We start from the raw sequence: 24,372 nt of genomic DNA, 5'->3' as shown, positions 1-24,372 counted from the left end.
CTTTTGAGAAGCACTTCAGGGAACACACAATGGGAAATGCTGACCCATATGTAAAGACCAAGCTTATCCTCATAACAGACGAACCCCATCATGATAGAGACCTCTACCCACACTAACTTCACCACACCATTTCTGGTTGTTCTACACTTCCAGTGACTTCCCCCACAAAAAACAAAACAAAAACAAAAACAAAAAAAAACAAAAAAAAAACCAACCAAGCTGAAAAAACATAATTCCAGACTTCTGACTCCATGCTCGTACTTTTTCATATGACTGGAAATATCATCCAACCAACCTACCTATTCTATCCATCAAAATCATCTCTCTTTCAACTCAGGAGTTATTCTCTAAAATGCTGCCTCTGACTTCTGAAACCGCTCATGTTAGACCAAGTGTCCTCATCTGTACTTCCATAGCACGCCGAGTGCACCTCTAGCCATATGGAAATTATCAGCATCTGAATCTCACACTAGATTAACAGTACCTTCAAACTTAGGATCGTGCCTTACTTATCTCTGTACCCCTTAACTACCACAAAGCTCAATAAAGTTTTGCTGCATTAAATTTAAATGAATGAAAAAAGTTCTAGGACTACACAAATAATAAAATATGGTCCTCTATCTTATGGAATATACTATTTCCGTGAGGAGACAATATGTAAATAATTGTTACACAGTGTAAAATATACTGCTAGAAACTGTATTACTAATGCTAAAGATTTTCCAGAAAATAGCAGTTTATCATAATTTCCCAAGTTACAACTGCACAATTCACAAGCACTGAAAAGCAAGTAAAACTAATTACACTAATCATCTTCTAGTTTATTTGTACATAATTAAAAGTATGATTATCAGAAGCCAAATAGTAATGCCTTCAAGTCACTAACAAAATGGTTAGTAAAAAACAAGAAATGTTAAAATTCCTTTAATTATTCTCCACATTGCTTTATCGTACTAAAATAAATTTAGTTTTTAGATAGCTGAGTTAGAAGTGATCATAACTAAATCATGTAAGTCTCATTATTCAAATATTAAGAATACAAATTAATTAAAATTTTTACACAATTCCATAAATAAAAAATTTAATCTCATGCTCCACTGAAAGCTCTAGAATTTCAAATTAAAATATATAATAGCCTTACTTTGAGCTGAATTTTCTTCTGCAGCTCTTCCATTGCTTCTTGCTGAGCAGCTGTGAGTGCAGCCAATCGTTCTTCCCTATCTCTGTGAGAAGATAGTAAAAATTATAAACTCAACTGCTTGGAGTAACAAATCTCATGAGGTTAAAAAATACAATTGGGATACATAGGCTTATATATTCTAAAGGGTTACTATTTTTTTTAATTATTCTCTTCTGAGTGCCTAAGTCCCAAATATAGTGCTCAAAAAATGTTTAAGAAACAACACAAATTCTTAGTTATAAAAACAGGTTTCTGGACCCACACCAGGTATGGGGTTAAATACTACTATGGATTCTGAGAAACAAACTGAGGGCTTCAGAGGGGAGGGTGGTGGGGGAATGGGATAGGCTGGGGATGGGTGTTAAGGGGGGCACGTACTGCATGGTGCACTGGGTGTTATACGCAAGTAATGAATCATGGAACTTTACATCAAAAACCAAGGATGTACTGTATGGTGACTAACATAATAAAAAAATATCATTATAAAAAATAAATAATAAATAAATAAATAAATAAATATTACCTCTGGAGCTCTCATTTAAATATGGCATGTTAAAAACATATTTATTTCTGTTGCCTTCCAAAAAAACACTAAAACCACAAGAAATGAATAGAAAAGGCATAGACTCACAAAGACAAAAGTAAAGCAAAGGAAACAATCACAAATTATGAGACATACAAAGAAGTATGACCAGGCTTTGAAAAAAACAGTCAATTGAAACGGTCTCTGAATGAGGCCATATGCTGTATTTAGTAGACAAAGACTACAAAACAGCTGTTACAAATACGTTCAAAGAATTAAAAGAAAGTATGCCAAACTAAGGAAAAATATTATGACAATGATTCAACAAATAGGGAACCTCAAAAGAGAAATGGAAAGTTTTTCCAATAAAAGGAACCAAGAATCCTTAGACAAATGGCAGAGAAAACACAAGTTTGGAGTATGGAGGATCTTGCAGTGCCAGAAGAGCAAGAAAGTGCTCAAAAAATAAAATGATGACGTATGCTGAAGGGACACAGGGGCCAAATGAAAGCGCTCCCAATGTCCAAAGTTGGAACGCTTTGAGCAACAAAATAAATAATTTTGGTTTATACACAATATAAAATATTTTATATAAAAATAAATTTTATATAAACATATAAAATTTATTTTTATATAAAATAAATATCAGTAAGTCCACACTGACATTTAAAAAAGCATTTAATAAGTAGGAGAGAACAGACAAACGTCTGTCCCAGAAGAATTGCAAATAATTTATGCAGGAATTCTCCCAAGGAGGTAGAAAATAAGTCCCCATTTTTTCAGCATTGGCTTTTTTAGTGGTTTGCTTCCAAGGAGGACAGCACAGAAAAAATTTTAGAGTTAACTATACAATGGAGAAATCTGACAAACACTATCTTAGCCAGGGGATCAAGGTTAACAAAATCAGTGGTAATTCAAACTGACAGCATGAACAAATGGTAATTCATAGTTACTTCTGTGTTCTTCCTCCCAAAAAGCTATAACATCCATCTAACCAGAAGATGTCAGACAAGCCCTACTTAAGGGACATTCTGTAATATACCTGACCACTATTCAAAACTGTTAAGGTCATCAAAACCATGGAAAGTTTGAGAAAATGTGACAAATCAGAGATGTCTGAATAGAAATGACAATTAAATATCTGAACAAATAACGGTCAAACACTTCCCAAACTTGATTATATACAGAACTGAATAATCACGAAGAGAACTAACCTAGACAAATCATAGTCAAACTGATTACAGACCAACAGAAAATCCGGAGAGCAGGAAGGAAAAAACAATTAGCCTTATACAGAAGAAAACCAATATAATTAATGGCTAACTTTTATATCAGAAAAAAACAGGTCAAAAGATTCAAAATAATGAAAACAAAAAAGAATAAAACTAGAAACTCTGTATCCAACAAAACTGTCACTTAAAATGAAGGAAAATGTCAAATATACTACAATAACAAAAATTTTAAAAACCAAAAACAAAATGAAGGCAAAATATTCCCAGATAAGCAAATAGCAAGGTAATTCAACCACAGCAAAACTCTCTTACAAGAAATACTGAAGAAGTCCATGTGGCTAAAAAGCCATTATGACAAAAAGTAACCTGAATCCACAAAAAAACTGAAGTACACCAGAAATGGTAAATATGCTAATAAGTATAAAGGAACATATAAATATATTTTCTCTCTCATTCTAATTTCTTTGAAAAATGTGGCACTACATAAAGAGATAATTATAACACTGCATTGTTGAGTTTATTACATATATAGATGTACTTTATGTGACAATAATAACATGAGGAAAAGGCTACAGAACTATAATGGAACAAAGTTGCTCTATTTTACTAAAATTAAGTTAGTTATAATCAAGAGTAGATTGTCGTAAGTCAAGATAAATATTTTAATAAAGAGAGGAACCACTAAACAAAACTAAAATAAGAGTTTTAAACCAGCTCTACAAGAGATTTTAAGGGGGGGTCCTATAAAAGTAAAAAGGCCCCAAGAGTGATACAGAACAGAAAGTCACAATCGATAGAAACAAAGACTTTACAGGCAACATGGCATCATTAAAATCATATCTCTCAATAATCAGTCTCACTATAAATGGCCTTACTGCTCCCATAAAATGCCACAGGGTCGCAGATTGGATAAAAAGACATGACCCATCCATTTGCTGTCTACAAGAGACTCATTTTGAACCTAAAGATACACTCAAATTGAACGTAAGGGATGGAATACCATCTTCCACGCCAATGGACCTCAAAAGAAAGCTGGGGTAGCAATTCTCATATGAGACAGATTGGATTTTAAACTAAAGACTATAGTTTGAGACACAGAAGTGTACTGTATTATTCTTAAAGGATGTATCCAACAAGTGGATATGACAATTATCAATATATATGCCCCCAAAAGGGGAGCAGCAAGATACACAAGCCAACTCTTAACCAGAATAAAGAGACATATAAATAAAAATACATTAATAGTAGGGGACCTCAACACTCCACTATCAGAAATAGACACAGCACCCATACAGAAAACCGACAAAGAAACAAGGGCTTTGAATGCTATACTCAACGAGTTGGACCTCATAGATATATATAGAACAGTACACCCCAGAACCAAAGAATACTCATTCTTTTCTAATGCCCATGGAACATTCTCAAGAATAGACCATGTTCTGGGACACAAAACAGGTCTCAACCGACACCAAAAGAATGAAATTATTCCCTGCATATTCTCAGACCACAATGCTTTGAAATTGGAACTCAACCACAAGGAAAAATTTGGAAGGAACTCAAACACTTGGAGACTAAGAACCAACCTGCTCAGGAATGATTCGATAAACCAGGAAATCAAAAATCAATTTAAACAATTTATGGAGACCAACAAGAATGAAAACACAACGGTCCAAAACCTATGGGATACTGCAAAGGCAGTCCTAAGGGGGAAATACATAGCCATCTAAGCCTCACTCAAAAGAATAGAAAAATCTAAAATGCACTTTTTATATTCTCACCTAAAGAAGCTGGAGCAGCAACAGAGGGACAGGCCTATTCCATGCACAAGGAAGCAGCTGCCCAAGATTAGAGCAGAAATCAATGAATTAGAAACCAGGAGTACAGTAGAGCAGATCAACAGAACTAGAAGCTGGTTCTTTGAGAGAATCAATAAAATTGACAGACCACTGACAAGACTTATCCAAAAGAATAGAGAAAGGACCCAAATTAATAAAATTATAAATGAAAAAGTAGAGGTCACAACGAACACCAATGAAATTGGAAGATTAGAAACTTTTATCAATAGCTTTATGCCAATAAATTAAGCAATCTGGAAGAGATGGAGGACTTCCTGGAAACCTATAAGCTACCAAGACTGAAACAGGAAGAAATTGATTTTTCAAACAGGCCAATTAATTATGAAGAGATTGAGTCAGTGATAAACAAATTCCAAAAAACAAAACTCCAGGCCCGGATGGTTTTCCTGGGGAATTCTACCAAACATTCAAAGAAGAAATAATACCTATTCTCCTAAAGCTATTTTTAAAAATAGAAACAGAAGGAAAGCTACCAAACTCATTCTATGAGGCCAATATTACTTTGATCCCCAAATCAGGCAAAGACCCCAACAAAAAGGAGAATTACAGACTGATTTCCCTAATGAAAATGGACGCCAAAATCCTCAACAAGATCCTGGCTAATAGAATCCAACAGACATTAAAAGGATTATCCATCATGACCAAGTGGGATTCATCCCTGGGATGCAAGGGTGGTTCAACATTCGCAAATCAATCATTGTCATAGATTTTATCCAGAAGGAAAAATTAAAAAATCATATGATTCTCTCAATAGATGCAGAAAAAGCATTTGACAAAATACAGCATCTTTCCTGATTAAAACCCTTCAGGGTGTAAGAATAGAGGGTACATTTCTCAATCTCATAAAAGCCATCTATGAAAAGCCTACAACAAATATCTTTCTCAATGGGGAAAAGCTGGGAGCCTTTCCCTTAAGATCAGGAACATGACAAGGATGCCTACTCTCACCACTATTATTCAACATAGAAGTCCTTGCAACAGCAATCAGACAACAAAAAGGGATACAAGGTATCCAAATCGGCAAAGAAGTCAAACTGTCTCTCTTCGCAGATGACATGATACTCTATATGGACAACCCAAAAGAATCCACTCCCAAACTATTAGAAATTATAAAGCAATTCAGTAATGTGGCGGGATACAAAATCAATGCTCAGAAATCAGTTGCATTTCTATACACGAACAATGAAACTGAAGAAAGAGAAATTAGGGAATCCATTCCATTTACAATAGCACCAAAAACCATACGTTACCTTGGAATTAACCAGAGACGTAAAGGATCTATATTCTAGAAACTATAAATCACTCTTTAAAGACATTGAGGAAGACACAAAAAGATGGAAAAATATTCCATGCTCGTGGATGGGAAGAATAAACATAGTTATAATGTCCATGCTACCCAGAGCAATCTACACTTTCAATGCTATCCCGATCAAAATACCGAGGACATTTTTCAAAGAACTGGAACAAATAGTCCTTAAATTTGTATGGAACCAGAAAAGGCCCCAAATCACCAAGGAACTGTTGAAAAGGAAAAACAAAGCTGGGGGCATCATGTTGCCAGATTTCGAGCTGTACTACAAAGCTGTGATCACAAAGACAGCATGGTACTGGCACAAAAACAGACACATAGACCAATGGAACAGAAGAGAGAACCCAGAAATGGACCCTCGGCTCTTTGGGCAACTAATCTTTGATAAAGCAGGAAAAAACATCCAGTGAAAAAAGACAGTCTCTTCAATAAATGGTACTGGGAAAATTGGACAGCTACATGCAAAAGAATGAAACTTGACCACTCTCTCACAGCATACACAAAGGTAAACTCCAAATGGATGAAAGACCTCGATGTGAGACAGGAATCCTAGGCAGCCACCTCTACGACATCGGCCAAAGCAACCTTCTTCATGACACATCTCCAAAGGCAAGAGAAACAACAGAAAAAATGAACTTGTGGGACTTCATCAAGATAAAAAGCTTCTGCACAGCCAAGGAAACAGTCAAAAAAACTAAGAGTCAGCCCACGGAATGGGAGAATATATTTCATATGATGCTAGAGATAAAAGACTTATCCAAGATCTACAAAGAACTTCTCAAACTCAATACATGAGAAACAAATAAACAAATCAAAAAATGGGCAGAAGATATGAACAGACACTTTTCCAATGAAGACATACAAATGGCTAACAGACACATGAAAAAATGTTCAAACTCATTAGCCATCAGAGAAATGGCAAAAATTGACAAGGCAGGAAACAACAATTGTTGGAGAGGATGTGGAGAAAGGGGATCCCTCTTACATTGTTGGTGGGAATGCAAATTGGTACAGCGACCCTGGAAAACAGTGTGGAGGTCCCTTAAAAAGTTAAAAATTGAGCTACCCTATGGATCCAGCAATTGCACTACTGGGTATTTATCCCAAAGATACAGATGTAGTGAAAAGAAGGGCATATGCACCCCAATGTTCATAGCAGCATTGTCCACAATAGCTAAATCATGGAAGGAACCGAGATGCCCTTCAACAGATGACTGGATTAAGAAGTTGTGGTCCATATATACAATGGAATATTACTCAGCTATCAGAAAGAACGAGTTTTCAACATGTGCTGCAACATGGACGGCACTGGAGGAGATAGTGCTAAGTGAAATAAGCCAAGCAGAGAAAGACAATTATCATATGATTTCTCTCATCTATGGAACATAAGAACTAGGAAGATCGGTAGGAGAAGAAAGGGATAAAGAAAGGGGGGTAATCAGAAGGGGGAATGAAGCATGAGAGACTATGGACTCTGAGAAACAAACTGAGGGCTTCAGAGGGGAAGGGGGTGGGGGAATGGGATGGACTGGTGATGGGTAGTAAGGAGGGCACGTATTGCATGGTGCACTGGGTGTTCTACCCAATTAATGAATCATCGAACTTTACATCAAAAACCAGGGATGTACTGTATGGTGACTAACATAATATAATAAAAAATCATTAAAAAAAAAACTACTTCAAGTAAAAAAAAATCTTTAAAAACATTTATAAAACTACTTTATATTACAAACTGTATATTTATGTACTATAAATTATATATTATAAACCTTATTTATAACATTTTTATAAACAGGTTTTGTACATATTTTATTAATGTATACATAATATAAAATATACTATTGTGATCATTTAAAAATTTACAGTTCATATTAAGATAGTTTTCAAGATTTAAACAAGTAGAAAAAACATTTAGTAGTCTGTTCATAAACTAAAATAACTGGAAGACTCAATTTCAAAAATATCAATCTCTGCACATTAATTTATACGTTCAATACAATGCCAATATTGGAGCAGAAATAAATAACATAGAAACTAAAAAAACAATAGGACAGATCAATGAACTAGAACCTCGTTCTTAGAAAACATAATAAAATAGGGGCACATGGGTGGATCAGTTGTTTAAGTGACCAACTCTTGGTTTCAGCTCAGGATGTGATCTCAGGGTCATGAGCATGAGCGCTGCATCAGGCTCCATGCTTAGCGCAGAGTCTGCTTGGGACTTCTTTCCCTCTCTCTCTGCCCCTCCCCCCTGTTCTCTTGCTCTCAAATAAATCTTTTTTTAAAAAAGTAATAAAAAATTAATAAATTTGATGAACCCTTTCTTTCTGACTTATCAAGAAGAAAAGGACCCAAGTAAATAAAATTACAAATGAAAGGAGAAATAACACCACAGAAATACAAACAAATTTGTACAAAAAAAATTTCTAGGAGAATATTATAGAAAATTATATCCAACAAACCGGACAACCTGGAAAAAATTGATAAATTCCTAGAAACATGAACCAGCAAAACTGAAACAGGAAGAAAACAGAAAACTTGAACATACCAATAACCAGTAAAGAAACTGAATCAGTAATAAAAAATCTCCCAAACAACAGAAGTCTGAGGCCTGACTGCTTCATAGGGGAATTCTATCAAACATTTAAAGAGTTAATACCTATTCTTCTCAAACTATTCCAAAAACATAAATGGAAGGAAAACTTCGAAATTCATTCTATGAGGCCAGCATTACCCTGACAGCAAAACCCGACAAAGTCTCCACTAAAAAGGAGAACTACAGGCCAACATCCCTGATGAACATGGATGCAAAAGTTCTCAAAAAAATACAAGCAAATTGAATCAAACGGTACATTAAAAGAATCATACACCATGATCAAGTGGGATTTATACCTGGGCTGCAAGGGTGGTCCAATATTTGCAAATCAATCAACGTGATACACCACATTAAAGAAAAAGAACCGTATGATCCTTTCAATACAGGCAAAAAAAGCACTTGACAAAGTACAACACCCATTACTGATAAAAATTCTCCATAAAGTAGGTTTAAAGGAAACATACCTCAACACAGTAACAGCCATATAGAAAAACCCAGAGCTAATATCATCCTCAATAGGGAAAAACTGAGAGCTTCTCCTCTATGGTCAGGAACAAGCCAGGGATATCCACTCTCACCACTGTTGTCCAACATAGTACTGGAAGGCCTAGCCTCAGCAATCAGACAACAAAAAGAAATAAAAGGCATCGAGATCAGCAAGGAAGAATTTAAAACTTTCACTATCTGCAGATGACATGGTACTCTATATGGAAAGCCCAAAAGATTCCACCAAAAAGTTGCTAGAACTAATACACAAATTCAGTAAAGTTGCAGGATACTAAATCAACATACAGAAATCTGCTGCATTTTTATATACCAATAATGAAGGAGGAGAAAGAGGAATCAATGAATTAATTCCATTTACAACTGTACCAAAAACCATAAGATCCCTAGGAATAACCCTAACCACAGATGGACTCTGAAAACTATTAAAACTCTGATGAAAGAAATTGAAGATGACACAAAGAAATGGAAAAACATTCCATGCTCATGGACTGAAAAAACAAATACTGTAAAAATGTCTATATTACCCAAAGCAATTACATATTTAATGCAATGCCTATCAAAATACTACCAGCATTTTTCACAGAGCTAGAAAAAAACAATCCTAAAATTTGTATGGAACACAAAAACACCCCAAATAGCCAAAGCAATCTTGAAAAAGAAAAGCAAAGCTGGAGGCACCACAATTCCAGACTTCAAGTGCTATTACAAAGTTGTAGTGATCAAGACCGTATTGTACTGGCATAAAAACTGACACATACATCCATAGAACAGAACAGAAATCCCAGAAACGAACCCAAAAATGTATAGTCAATTAATCTTCAACAAAGCAGGAAAGAATATCCAATTGAAAAAAACCCCAATCTCTTCAACAAATGGTACTGGGAAAACTGGACAGCAACATTCAAAAGAATAAAACTAGGACCACTCTCTTACACCACACATGGACACAAATTCAAAATGGATTAAAGATCTAAATGTGAGACCTGAAACCATCAAAATCCTAGAGAACAACACAGGCAGTAACCTCTGACATCAGCCACAACAACTTCTTACTAAATACGTCTCCTGAGGCAAGCAAAACAAAAGCAAAAATAAACTATTGGGACTTCATCAAAATAAAAAGCTTCTGCACAGTGAAGGAAACAATCAACAAAACTAAAAAGCAACCAGCAGAATGGGAGAAGGTATTTGCAAAGGACATATCTGATAAAGGGTTAGTATCCAGTATCTATAAAGAACTTAAAATTCAACACCCAAAAACCAAATAATCCAGTTAAAAATGGGTAGAAGACATGAATAGACATTTTTCCAAAGAAGACATCCAGATGGCCAACAGACATAAGAAAAGATGCTCAACAGGGGCGCCTGGGTGGCACAGCGGTTAAGCGTCTGCCCTCGGCTCAGGGCATGATCCCGGCGTTATGGGATCGAGCCCCACATCAGGCTCCTCTGCTATGAGCCTGCTTCTTCCTCTCACACTCCCCCTGCTGTGTTCCCTCTCTCGCTGGCTGTCTCTATCTCTGTCAAATAAATAAATAAAATCTTAAAAAAAAAAAAAAGATGCTCAACATCACTCATCATCAGGGACAATAGAAATTAAAACTACAATGAGTTATTACCTCAAACCTGTCAGAATGGCTAAAATTAACACAGGAAACAACAGGCGTTGGCGAGGACTGTTGGTGGGAATGCAAACTGGTGCAGCCACTATGGAAGACAGTATGGAGGTTCCTTCAAAAGTTAAAAACAGAACTACCCTACAATCTAGCATGCACTAACAGATATTTACCGAAAGGAAACAAAAATACTAATTAGAAGGGATAAATGCACCCTGATGTTTATAGCATCATTATCAATAATAGCAAATTATGGAAAGAGCCCAGATGCCCATCGACAGATGAATGGATAAAGAAGATGCGGTATATATATATGCAATGGAATATTATTCAGCTGTAAAAAAGAATGAAATATTGCCATTTGCAACAGAGTGGATGGAGCTAGAGAGCATTATGCTAAGTGAAATGAATCAGAGAAAGACAAACACCATATGATATCACTCTTACGTGGAATTTAAGAAACAAAACAAACAAACATGGGGGAAAAAAGAGAGAAGAAAATCAAGAAATCAGACTCGTAAGTATAGAGAACAAACTGATGGTTATAGGAGGGGAGCTGGGCGGGGAGATGGGTTAAGTAGGTGATGGGGATTAAGGAGTGCAGTTGTGATGAGCATCTGGTGTTGTTTGTAAGTGCTGAATCAGTAAATTCTATACCTGAAACTAAAAAAAGACAAAAACAAACAAAAATCACAAAATTTTTACAATTTCTTCCTCTTTTTAAAATAGAATTGAGCAAGCTGATTCTAACAGTGGAAATGCAAAAGGTCCAAGACAGTCCTAATAATTAAAAAACAAAGTAAGGGATAGTAATAGACACCAAGAATTATTATAAAAATTTGAGAATTAAGGTGGGAGATAGAAAAAGTAAACACTGGACCAGAATATAGAGCCTACAAACAGAACCATGCATGGAAGCTTCATTTATATTAGAAAGTTTTATAGATTAGTAGAAAAAAAAATTGATGCTAGAACAGGGTATGTTAGAACAGGGTACCCACATAGAGAAAAAAATGAAATTGGATTCCTACCTCAACTCATACTATTAAATAAATTCTAGGTAGATAAAGGCTTTACTACTGAAAAAAAAAAAAACTACAACATTTTGTTGTTTTTTTCTTTCATCTCCAACCTTCCTTTATTTAGCCAGCATATAGTACATCGTAAGTTTTTGATGCAGTGTTCAACGATTCAACAATGATTCATTAGTTGCAAGTAACACCCAGTGCTCATCACAACATGTGCCCTCCTTAATATTTTGAAGAACATCTTATGACTCCAGAGAGGAAGGGATTTCATTAACAAGATCAAAAAGCACAAATCACAAAGTTTGTTCAGTTTTACTACACTGCAATCAAGAATTACATTAATCAGGTGGGGGAGTGGTTTAGTAGGTGATGGGGACTAAGGAGTACACTTGTGGAGGTGAGCACCAAATGTGTAGGGAAGTGCTGAATCACTAGACTGTACACCTGAAACTAATATTACATTATATATTATTTTAAATAAAAACTAAAAACAAAGAATTATATTAATTAAAAGCCATCATAAAAGGAATAAAAAGGCAAGCCATAACTTACAAAAATATTTGCAACAAATATATCTGTTGAAGAACTGGTATCTAGTAAAGATAATTTCCAAATACCAAGAAGAAAATATTCCAACAGAAAAATGCACAAAAACTTAAACAGGCACTTTACTTAAAAAAAAAAAAAAAACAAAAACAGTAGTTGGTAAGTATGAGCAAAGTTGCTCAGCCTTATTATTAATCTTGGTCAACTAGAAAAGCATATTAAAACCACAAAGAGCTATCTTTTCACATCCACAAATTTGCCACAGTTAAGAGGTCAGAAAATATCACATCAGCAAGGTGTACAGCAACCAAAAGTGACTTAGACTCAGCCAATTAAATGTTTCTTCTGGATCTCTGAATCTTAAGTGATTTCAAAATGTAGGGATGGCTGAAGGTCATTTATCATAATCAGAGTGGCAATATGCTGACCAGACTGTTTTCATCAAAAGACCACCTCTGTGCTCCTGTGACCTAGCCTTTGATGCCTGACCATTTCCAAGCCTCTTCCTCTAACTTCCTATCATTTATACTCCCAATATTTTCCAAAACCTCTCTTTGCTTAAGCTAGCCAGTATCAAATTCTGTTTCCTGCAATCAAAAAATCTTGAAATTCCAAGTTTACCATTCAGTAGGAAGATTCAAAAGGTTTCTATTTTAAGTACAATGACATAATTCCTAGAAATCGAAATTCAGTACATTTCTGTAATTGTGACTATTTCTTTAAAAATCTTCATGACAGAAAATGGTTTTATTTTTAGATGTGATTTGAATATCCACTCACTACAGCATGTTCATCAGGATCAAAATCATGATAGCAAATGAGGTACCTAGCTCTTTCTCGGGCAGCATCCTCACGGGCTTTTTCCTTTTCTTGCCTCTGTTGTTCAATTCGGGCTTCTTGTTCTTTCCTTCTCATCAACAATTCTTCTACACGGGCCTGCCGTTCTGCCTCTAGAGCTCTCTTGCGTTCCTACAGTCAGAAAAGTTTTAAAATGCTAGAATTATGTATAAAGTGAAAATGATTAAAGGTGGCACCATTTTGACATAAATTTATATATTCGAGCCAAGTAGATCCCTGGCTTGCTACTAGGTATGCTTCTCAGAATTTAAAAAAAAAAAAAAAAACACAAAAAAAAACTAAGTGTCAGTGATACGTGGTATTCATACATCATTTACCAGCGTTACACATAATTATAAGAATAAATGCTCTCTGAAGCAAAACTATGTTATTCACGTTGAGAACCTAACATGTATTTTATTGTTAATCACTTCTAAAGCCTTGTGTTTACAAATGGTTTCGGAAATGCCAGAACATGATAAAGAAAGTGTAGTTAACATATTTCTGAACTAAGCATTCATGAAGGAGTTAAGTGGGAAAACAAAACAAAACAAAATTTGCAGCAAGGAAACAGAGCTATCATAATACAGCAAAGTGGGCAACAGAGTGGGCACTGGGTCAGACTCCCTGATTTTGTTTCACGACCCTATTATTTACTGGCTCAGGGACTCTGGTCTAGGTATATTATAACTGTGCCTTCATTTTCTGGAAGACAAATAACAATAGTACTCACGTCTTAAGCTATTGTGAAGAACAGATGAGATAATACACTAAAAATACTTACCAGACGGCCTGGCATATAGAAAATTTTCAGTATTTATCATCATCAAGGCAGAAGATAATCAAAAAACCATGAAATACTATGTCCTATGTATATTTTTGCCTACCAGGAGTACATTACTAACTCTTACCATATTACTAGCTGTACTGATACATTTTCATAGTTTTATTTTTTCTGTTTTGCATTTTATATACACTTTTTATATGAGGATACTATTTGTTACATAATTAAAAAAAATTTTCAATCATGTGTTTAGAGATTTTGTTTCCATCATGGCTCCTAATACTTTTGTTCTGTTTCATTAAAATCACATGTTGACGTCTTTATCTTATCTCCAATGTCTTTCAGTATCTTTTCAAAATATCAACCTCCATATTTACAAATACAGAATTATTGGTAAATTTCAAGACTATCTTGAAATTATTATTCTTTCTTCATGGAAAGTGTATATATTATTACATCTTCATTTTCATTTAATGATATTGTTTTTCATTTCTATTACTTGTTTTTTTAAATTTATATTTTAATCACCCAGTGCTCCAAACAAATGCAGTCCTTAATCCCCACCACCTATATTTCACCCATCCCCCTGCCCACCTCCCCTCTGGTATCCATCAGTTTGTTATCTATTCTTAAGTCTGCTTCTTGGTTTTTCTCTCTCTTTTCTTTTCCTTTGCGCCTTTGTTTCTTAAATTCCACATGAGTGAAATCATATGGTGTCTTTCTCTGACTTATTTCACTTAGCATTATACTGTCTAGCTCCATCCATGTCATTGCAAACAGCAAGATTTCATTCTTTGTTATGGCTGAATAATATTCCATTGTATATATATATACCCTAACTTTATCTATTCATCAGTTGATGGACACTTGGGCTGCTTCCATATCTCCGCGATTGTAACGAATGCTGTTATATAGGGTATGGTGACATAACATAATAAAAAATTTAAAAAAAAGAATGCTGTTAGGGATGCATGTTTAAATTAGTGTTTTTGTATTCTTTGTGTAAATACCCAATAATTCCATGCTGGATCAGAGGGCAGTTCCATTTTTAACATTTTTTGGGGGGTTGGGAGAAGAGCATGAGAGTGAGTGGGGAAGGAGGGGGAAAGGGAGAGAGAACCTTAAGCAGGCTCCACACCCAACATGGAGCCCGATGCAGGGCTTGATCTCATGACCCTGAGATCATGAAATCAAGAGTTAGACGCTTAACTGACTGAGGTACCCAGGCACCCCCATTTTTAACTTTTTGAGGAATCTCCATGCTATTTTCCAGAATGGCTGCACCAGTTTGCATTGCCACCAACAGTGCAAGAGGGTTTCTTTTTCTCCACATCCTCACCAACAACTGTTGTCTCTTTTGTGTTGTTGATTTTAGCCATTCTGACAGGTGTGAGGTGGTATCTTAATGTAGTTTGACTTGTATGTCCCTAACAATGAGTGATGATAAACATATTTTCACGTTCATCTTCTGCTCATAGACTATTTGTTTTTTGGGTGTTGAGTTTTTTAAGTTCTTTATACATACGTGTGTGTGTGTGTGTGTGTGTGTGTGTGTGTACGATGTTAACCCTTCGTGAATCTGTCATTTGCAACTACCTTCCCCCATTCCATAGGTTGCCAACACAGATTTTTTTTTTTTAAAGATTTTATTTATTTGAGAGAGAGAGAGATAGCCAGAGAGAGGGAACACAAGCAGGGGAGTGGGAAAGGAAGAAGCAGGTTCCCAGTGGAGCAGGGAGCCTGACGTGGGGCTCGATCCCAGGACCCTGAGCCAAAGGCAGACGCTTAACAACTGAGCCACTCAGGCGCCCCCAGATTTTTTTTAATAGCAAAGAAATCTGAATTTAAGAGAAAAACTCTTTTGTTTATATTTTCTTCATTGGAGATGATTTTATGTGCCAGGTTTGATTGTTTTTAGTCTTAAAGAGTTTTTGAGATCTTAGAGACATAGCTTCCACATATTATGCTTACTCAGTAACATGAAATAACTATAACCAGTCTGTGAATAGTATACCCGACATAAATTTATTTAAAAATCTAACTGCATGCCTCCAGCAGTCTGTAATCTGCCACACATGCCTTCCTGAAATCAGTACATACCTTTAATTCCCACTCCCTTCCTGCCCTGGACACCCACCTCAAAAAAAACCTTAAAACAAAAATAATGTAGGGACTTTGTGGCTTAATAGTTTAAAAAGATTTTCTTCCACTGGGGTAGATAGGGCTGCTTGTACATAATGAAGTTACTGTAGTCGGCACAATTAAGCATTAGAAGTATTCACATGGCTCCTCACTGTTCTCTCAACAGGAACTGCTTTAGTATTTTTTTCTGTCATTTATTGGGCACTAACTATGCTAAACACTTTGCTAAGTCCTTACTTATATTAGTAATTTTGATATCACAACAAACTGGGGCTCACAAAGGCAAAATGACTTGCAGAAGGCTATACAGGTAGTAGTTACAAGAACCTAGATCAGTGTATTCCATTAATCGGCTGTGTGAACTACCTGGGAAATGGGGATGAATTGAAAAAAAATATCAATACAATCAAAACCATAAGAAACAACAGGTGTCAGCAAGCATGTGGAGAAAAAGGAACCGTCCCTCTTGCACTGCTGGTGGGAACACAAACTGGTACAGCCATTCTGGAAAACAATATGAAGAGTCCTAAAAAGATAAAAATAGAACTACCCTCTGATCCAGCAATGCACTATTGGGTATTTACCCCCAAAATACAAAAACACTATTTCTTTTTTTTTTTTAATGATTTTTTATTATATTATGTTAGTCACCATACAGTACATCCCTGGTTTCCGATGTAAGGCTCGATGATTCATTAGTTGTGTATAACACCCAGTGCACCATGCAATACGTGCCCTCCATACTACCCATCACCAGTCTATCCCATTCCCCCACCCCCCACCCTCTGAGGCCCTCAGTTTGTTTCTCATAGTCCATAGTCTCTCATGTTTCATTCCCCCTTCTGATTACCCCCCCTTTCTTTATCCCTTTCTTCCCCTATTGATCATCTTAGTTCTTATGTTCCATAGATGAGAGAAATCATATGATAGTTGTCTTTCTCTGCTTGACTTATTTCACTTAGCATTATCTCCTCCAGTACCGTCCATGTTGTAGCAAATGTTGAGAACTCGTTCTTTCTGATAGCTGAGTAATATTCCATTGTATATATGGACCACAACTTCTTAATCCAGTCATCGGTTGAAGGGCATCTCGGCTCCTTCCACGATTTAGCTATTGTGGACATTGCTGCTATGAACATTGGGGTGCATATGGCCCTTCTCTTTACTACGTCTGTATCTTTGGGGTAAACACCCAGTAGTGCAATGGCTGGATCATAGGGTAGCTCAATTTTTAACTTTTTAAGGGACCTCCACACAGTTTTCCAGAGTGGCTGTACCAACTTGCATTCCCACCAACAATGTAGGAGGGATCCCCTTTCTCCACATCCTCTCCAACAATTGTTGTCTCTTGCCTTGTCTATTTTTGCCATTCTAACTGGCGTAAGGTGGTATCTCAGTGTGGTTTTGATTTGAATTTCCTTGATGGCTAATGATTTTGAACATTTTTTCATGTGTCTGTTAGCCATTTGTATGTCTTCATTGGAAAAGTGTCTGTTCATATCTTCTGCCCATTTTTTGATTTGTTTATTTGTTTCTCGTGTATTGAGTTTGAGAAGTTCTTTGTAGATCTTGGATACCAGTCTTTTCTCTGTAGTGTCATTTGCAAATATCTTCTCCAATTCCGTGGGCTGCCTCTTAGTTTTTCTGACTGTTTCCTTGGCTGTGCAGAAACTTTTAATCTTGATGAAGTCCCATAAATTCATTTTATCTTTTGTTTCTCTTGCCTTTGGGAGTGTATCATGAAAAAGGTTGCTTTGGCCGATGTCGTAGAGGTTGCTGCCTATGTTCTCCTCTAGAATTTTGATGGATTCCTGTTTAACATCGAGGTTTCATCCATTTGGAGTTTATTTTTGTGTATGGTGTGAGATAGTGGTCAAGTTTCATTCTTTTGCATGTAGCTGTCCAATTTGCCCAGCACCATTTATTGAAGAGACTTTTTCCCACCGGATGTTTTTTCCTGCTTTTTCAAAGATTAGTTGCCCAAAGAGCCGAGGGTCCATTTCTGGGTTCTCTCTTCTGTTCCATTGGTCTATGTGTCTGTTTTTGTGCCAGTACCATGCTGTCTTTGTGATCACAGCTTTGTAGTACAGCTCGAAATCCGGCATTGTGATGCCCCCAGCTTTGTTTTTCCTTTTCAACAGTTCCTTGGAGATTTGGGGCCTTTTCTGTTTCCATACAAATTTAAGGACTATTTGTTCCAGTTCTTTGAAAAATGTCATCGGTATTTTGATCGGGATAGCATTGAAAGTGTAGATTGCTCTGGGTAGCATGGACATTTTAACTATGTTAATTCTTCCGATCCATGAGCATGGAATATCTTTCCATCTTTTTATGTCTTCCTCAATGTCTTTCAAGAGTGATTTATAGTTTCTAGAATATAGGTCCTTTACATCTCTGGTTAAGTTAATTCCAAGGTAACGTGTGGTTTTTGGTGCTATTGTAAATGGGATGGATTCCCTAATTTCTCTTTCTTCGGTCTCGTTATTCGTGTATAGAAATGCAACTGATTTCTGAGCATTGATTTTGTATCCTGCCACGTTACTGAATTGCTCTATAACTTCTAATAGTTTGGGAGTGGCTTCTTTTGGGTTTTCCATATAGAGTATCATGTCATCTGCGAAGAGAGACATTTTGACTTCTTCTTTGCCGATTTGAATACCTTTGATCCCTTTTTGTCGTCTGACTGCTGTTGCAAGGACTTCTAGTACTATATTGAATAATAGTGGCGAGAGTGGGCATCCTTGTCGAGTTCCTGATCTTAAGGGAAAGGCTTCCAGCTTTTCCCCATTGAGAATAATATTTGCAGTAGGCTTTTCATAGATGGCTTTTATGATATTGAGAAATGTACCTTCTATTCCTACACTCTGAAGGGTTTTAATTAGGAAAGGATGCTGTATTTTGTCAAATGCTTTTTCGGCATCAATTGAGAGGATCATATGGTTCCTGAGTCTTTTCTTGTTGATATGATGTATCACGCTGATTGATTTGCGAATATTGAACCACGCTTTCATCCCAGGTATGAATCCCACTTGATCGTGATGGAATATGGACGCCAAAATCCTCAACAAGATCCTGGCTAATAGAATCCAACAGTACATTAAAAACACTTTTTCAAAAGGATACAAGCACCCCTATGTTTATAGCAGCACTCTTTTTAATAGCCTAGATATAGAAACAGCCCAAGTGTCCACTGACTGATGAGTGGATAAAGAAGATGTGGTGTATATATATACACGTGTGTGTGTGTGTGTGTGTGTGTGTGTGTGTAATGGAATATTATTCTTTCGTGAAAAGGAATGAAATCCTACCATTTACAATGACATGGATAGAGCCAGAAAGTATAACGCTAAGCGAAATGTCAGTCAGAGAAAGACAAATACCATATGATTTCACTCATATGTGGGACTTAAGAATCAAAACAAATGTGAACAGGAAAAGAGAGAGAGAGAAACCAAGAAACAGATTATTAACTAAAGAGAACCAACTGATGGTTACCAGAAGGGATGGGTGGGTTACCAGTGGGGTGGGGGGGATTAAGAAGTGCACTTATGATGAGCACTGGGTGATGTATGAAATTGTTGAATCACTATATTGTACACCTAAAACTAATATAACACTGTATGTTAAATGAAATTAAAGTAAAAGCTTTAAAAAATCTCTATTATGTCTGAAAACACGTTTCACAATAAAATGCAAAAGACTTAGGCACTAAATACAAAGAATTAAATAGAACTTTTCACTTATTTTGTAAACCTAAAGTGTTAAAAATATACTTTCAAAAATTATAAAATGGTCTTATAAATAAAATATGTGTATACATATTTTTAGTGTATGTGCAACGTAGCCAAGTTCACTGTGTAAATATGTCAACTTGATTTTATTCATGTGTATAAGACATACTCCAACAATGAAAAAACAGGAATAATTGGACTTCAAACAATATTCAATCTTTTAATTTTTGTTTTTAATTAATAGAAAAAGAAAAGTAAGCATCTCACACAGGACAGGAGCTCCATAAATACCTGTTAAATAAAGCATAACTTTATAAAATATAGGGAGAGGGAAAAGACGGTGGAGGAGTAGGGGACCCTTTTTTCAGCTGGTCCCGTGATCGAGCTGGATATCTACCAGACCATCCTGAACACCCACAAAATCAGCCTGAGACGCAGGAAGATACATCTGGATCTCTACAAAGAACATCTCCAGCGCCGAGTATTGAGGTATGAAGCGGGGAGCCGATAATCTGCGTACAGATGTCGAAAGATAAACGGAAAGGGGAGGGAGCTGCCACGCTGGGGCACCAGGAAGCAGTAGCCACCTGCACTAGGGAGTGGGACAGACTCTCGGACCAGCACCCACAAGAAAGCAGACTGAGACCATGAGCCCAGGAATGCGCGCGTGACCAGACTGAAAACTGGAGCTCCGGAGCGCTCACTAGAACTGGACTGATACCAGAAGCTTGAAACCTCACACGTGTCCAAACTGAAAATCGGAGACCCGAGAGCACACTCGAACTAGACTAAAACCAGGAGCACGGGAGCATGCGACCAGACTGAAAACCGGAGCTCCGGAGTGCTAACTGGAATGGACTGATACCGGGAGCTCAGGAGCGCATGCGCGACCAGACTGAAAACTGGAGCTGCAGAGGGTGTGGGAACCACAATGAAACAGGGCACTAGGGAGCATGCCCGGAAACCAGGGCAGCTGGTGGTGCTACAAGCACAAAGGACAGTGACGTGCCAGCCCTGAAAGCAAGGGCTGGGAGAGTCGCTGTGGGGCGCACATCCCAGGATGCTGCCAGGTTTTTAGCAGCACCGACGGAAACATAGTTAAAGTGGCCAGGAGAGCTCAGTGGAGCAAGGAGTGCGATCTCTCTGTTCTGAGACAGAGGCTAGGATATGGCCACTGCTGCTCTGACTCTCAGAAGAGTCACAGAAAACCACCGAGGAAAGCTGTGAGAGAACAAAAGCCCAGAAATACCAGTTCACATTCTGCCCATCCCCATCCACCCTTGCAGGGGACGGGGCAACTATAACCAAACTGGGTTGCCTGAGTATCAGTGCGGCAGGCCCCTCCCCCAGAAGGCAGGCTGAAAAATCAAGAAGCCCACATCCCTAAGGTCCCTATAAAACAAGCGCACACTGTCTGGGTCCTGGTCAATAATTTGGGCTCTGGGCAACCCCACAACCTCTCCTCATTAGAATGACAAGGAGGAGGAACCCTCAGCAAAGAAAAGACACAGAGACTGTGGCCTCTGCCAAAGAACTGATGGATATAGATATAACCAAATTGTCAGAAATGGAATTCAGAACAATAACGGTCAAGATGATATGTAGACTTGAAAAAATATTAACGAAAACATTAACGAGAATATAGACTCTCCAACGGCGGAAATGAGAGCGAATCTGGCAGAAAGTAAAAATGTTATGAATCAAATGCAGTCTAAACTAGACTCTCTGATGGCCATTGTAAATGAGGTAGAAGAGTGAATTAGTGAATTGGAAGATGTGAGGGTAGAAGAGAAATTAACAACGGAAACTTAGCTGAAAAAAATCCAATCTCAAGAATGTAGATTAGGGGAGATTACTGACTCAATGAAACGTTCCAAAGTCACACTCATTGGCATCCCTGGGGGGGTGGAGAAAGAGAGAGGTCTAGAAGAGATATTAGAACAAATTGAGACTGAGAACTTCCCTAATCTGGCAAAGGAAATAAGCATCCATGTCCAAGAGGAAGAGAGGACCCCTCCCAAGATCAATGAGAACAGACCTATACCATGTCACATCATAGTGCATTTCGCAAATATTAGATCGCAGGATACAGTCTTGAAAGTGGCCAGGGGGAAGAAAATTCATAGGTACAGAGGTAAAAATATCAGAAAAACGTCAGACCTGTCTACAGAGACCTGGCAGGCTAGGAACAGTTGGCAGTGTATTTTCAAAGCTCTAACTGAGAAGAACATGCAGCCAAAGATACTTTCTCCAGCAAGGCTGTCATTCAGAATTGATGGAGAGATAAGGACCTTCCAAGACCGGCAGAAACTGGAGGAATATGTTCCCACCAAGCCAGCCCTACAAGAGATATTAAGGGGGGTTCCATAAAAGTAAAAAGGCCCCAAGACTGATACAGAACAGAAATTTACAATCTATAGAAACAAAGACTTTACAGGCAACATGACATCATTAAAATCATATCTGTCAATAATCACTCTCAATGTGAATGGCCTAAGTGCTCCCATAAGACGCCACAGGGTTGCAGATTGGATAAAAAGACATGACCCATCCATTTGCTGTCTACAAGAGACTCATCTTGAACCTAAAGATACATCCAGCCTGAATGTGAAGGCATGGAAAAACATTTTTCATGCCAATGGACCTCAAAAGAAAGCTGGGGTAGCAATTCTTACATCAGACAGATTAGATTTTAAACTAAAGACTGTAGTTAGAGATACAGAAGGACACTATATTCTTCTTAAAGGATGTATCCAACAAGTGGATATGACAATTATAAATATATATGCCCCCAACAGGGAAGCAGCAGGATGCACAAGCCAAATCTTAACCAGAATAAAGGGACATATAGATAATAATACATTAATAGTAGGGGACCTCAACACTCCACTATCAGCAATAGACAGATCACCTAAGCAGAAAATCAACAAAGAAACAACAGCTTTGAATGACATACTAGACCAGATGGACCTCATAGATATATACAGAACACTAGACCCCAGAACAACAGAATACTCATTCTTTTCAAATGCACATGGAACTTTCTCCAGAATACTATATATACTGGGTCACAAAACAGGTCTCAACTGATAACAAAAGAATGAGATTATTCCTTGCATATTCTCAGAACACAATGCTTTGAAACTGGAACTCAATCACAAGGAAAACTTTGGAAGAAACTCAAACAGAAACTAAGAACCATCCTGCTCAAGAATGATTGGGTAAACCAGCTAATTAAGAAGGAGATTAAGCAATTTTTGGAGACCAATGAAAATGAAAACATCGGTCCAAAACCTATAGGACACTGCAAAGGCAGTCCTAAGGGGAAAATACTAAGCCATTCAAGCCTCACTCAAAAGAATAGAAAAATCTAAAATGCAGTTTTTATATGCTCACCTCAAGAAGCTGGAGCTGGAACAGAAGAAAAGACCTAACCCATGCATGAGAAAGCAGCTGATCAAATTAGAGCAGAGATCAATGAATTAGAAACTGGGAGCACAGTAGAGCAGATCAACAGAACTAGAAGCTGGTTCTTTGAAAGAATAAATAAGATCGATAAGCCACTGATCAGACTTATTCAAAAGAATAGAGAAAGTACCCAAATTAATAAAATTATGATGAAAGGGGAGAGATCACGACCAACACCAATGAAATAGGAAGGTTCATTAGAAACTTTTATCAATAACTCTATGCCAATAAATTTAACAACCTGGAAGAAATGGATGCCTTCCTGGAAACCTATAAAACAGGAAGAAACTGATTATTTAAACAGACTGATTAATTATGAAGAGATTAAAGCAGTGATCAAACACCTCCCCAAGAGTCCAGGGCCTATCAGATTCCCCGGGGAATTCTACCAAACATTCAAAGAAGAAATAATACCTATTCTCCTCAAGCTCTTTCAAAAAATAGAAACAGAAGGAAAAGTACCAAACTCATTCTATGAGGCCACTATTACCTTGATCCCCAAAGCAGCCAAAGACCCCATCAAAAAGGAGAATTACAGACTGATATCCCTGATGAATATGGACACCAAAACTCTCAACAATATCCTAGCTAATAGGAACCAACAGTATATTAGAAGGATTATCCATCATGACCACGTGGGATTCGTCCCTGGGATGCAAGGGTGGTTCAACATTCGTAAATCGATCCGTGTGATAGATCATATCAGAAAGAAAAGAGTCAAGAACCATATGAGTCTCTCAACTGATGCAGAAAAAAGCATTTGACAAAATACAGCATCTTTCCTGATTAAAACCCTTCAGAGTGTAGGGATAGAGGGTACATTCCTCAATCTCACAAAAACCATCTATGAAAAACCTACAGCAAATATCATTCCGAATGGGGAAAAGCTGAAATCCTTTCCCTTAAGATCAGGAACACGACAAGGATGCCCACTCTCACCACTATTATTCAACATAGTACTAGAAGTCCTTGCAACAGCAATCAGATAACAAAAAGGGATAAGAGGTATTCAAATCG

The 24,372-nt window shown here is 37.1% G+C and overlaps 1 protein-coding gene across 14 annotated transcripts in view; it reads right to left on the bottom strand.

Moving 5' to 3' along the window:
• SCAPER (S-phase cyclin A associated protein in the ER) overlaps nt 1-24,372 on the bottom strand; it is a 522,862-nt gene that overhangs the window by 332,366 nt on the left and 166,124 nt on the right. For all 14 annotated transcript variants that reach the window (XM_057303865.1, XM_048221477.2, XM_048221494.2 and 11 more), the window contains 2 exons: nt 13,220-13,362; nt 1,142-1,223 (listed from right to left, as the gene is read on the bottom strand). In XM_057303865.1, the coding sequence (XP_057159848.1) occupies nt 1,142-1,223; nt 13,220-13,362 (225 nt within the window). The remainder of the gene's footprint in view (nt 1-1,141; nt 1,224-13,219; nt 13,363-24,372) is intronic.

The sequence above is a fragment of the Ursus arctos genome, unplaced genomic scaffold (genome assembly GCF_023065955.2).
Source record: "Ursus arctos isolate Adak ecotype North America unplaced genomic scaffold, UrsArc2.0 scaffold_28, whole genome shotgun sequence".
In the NCBI taxonomy this organism is placed as follows: domain Eukaryota; kingdom Metazoa; phylum Chordata; class Mammalia; order Carnivora; family Ursidae; genus Ursus; species Ursus arctos.
This window is presented reverse-complemented; position numbering and strand designations above follow the sequence as displayed.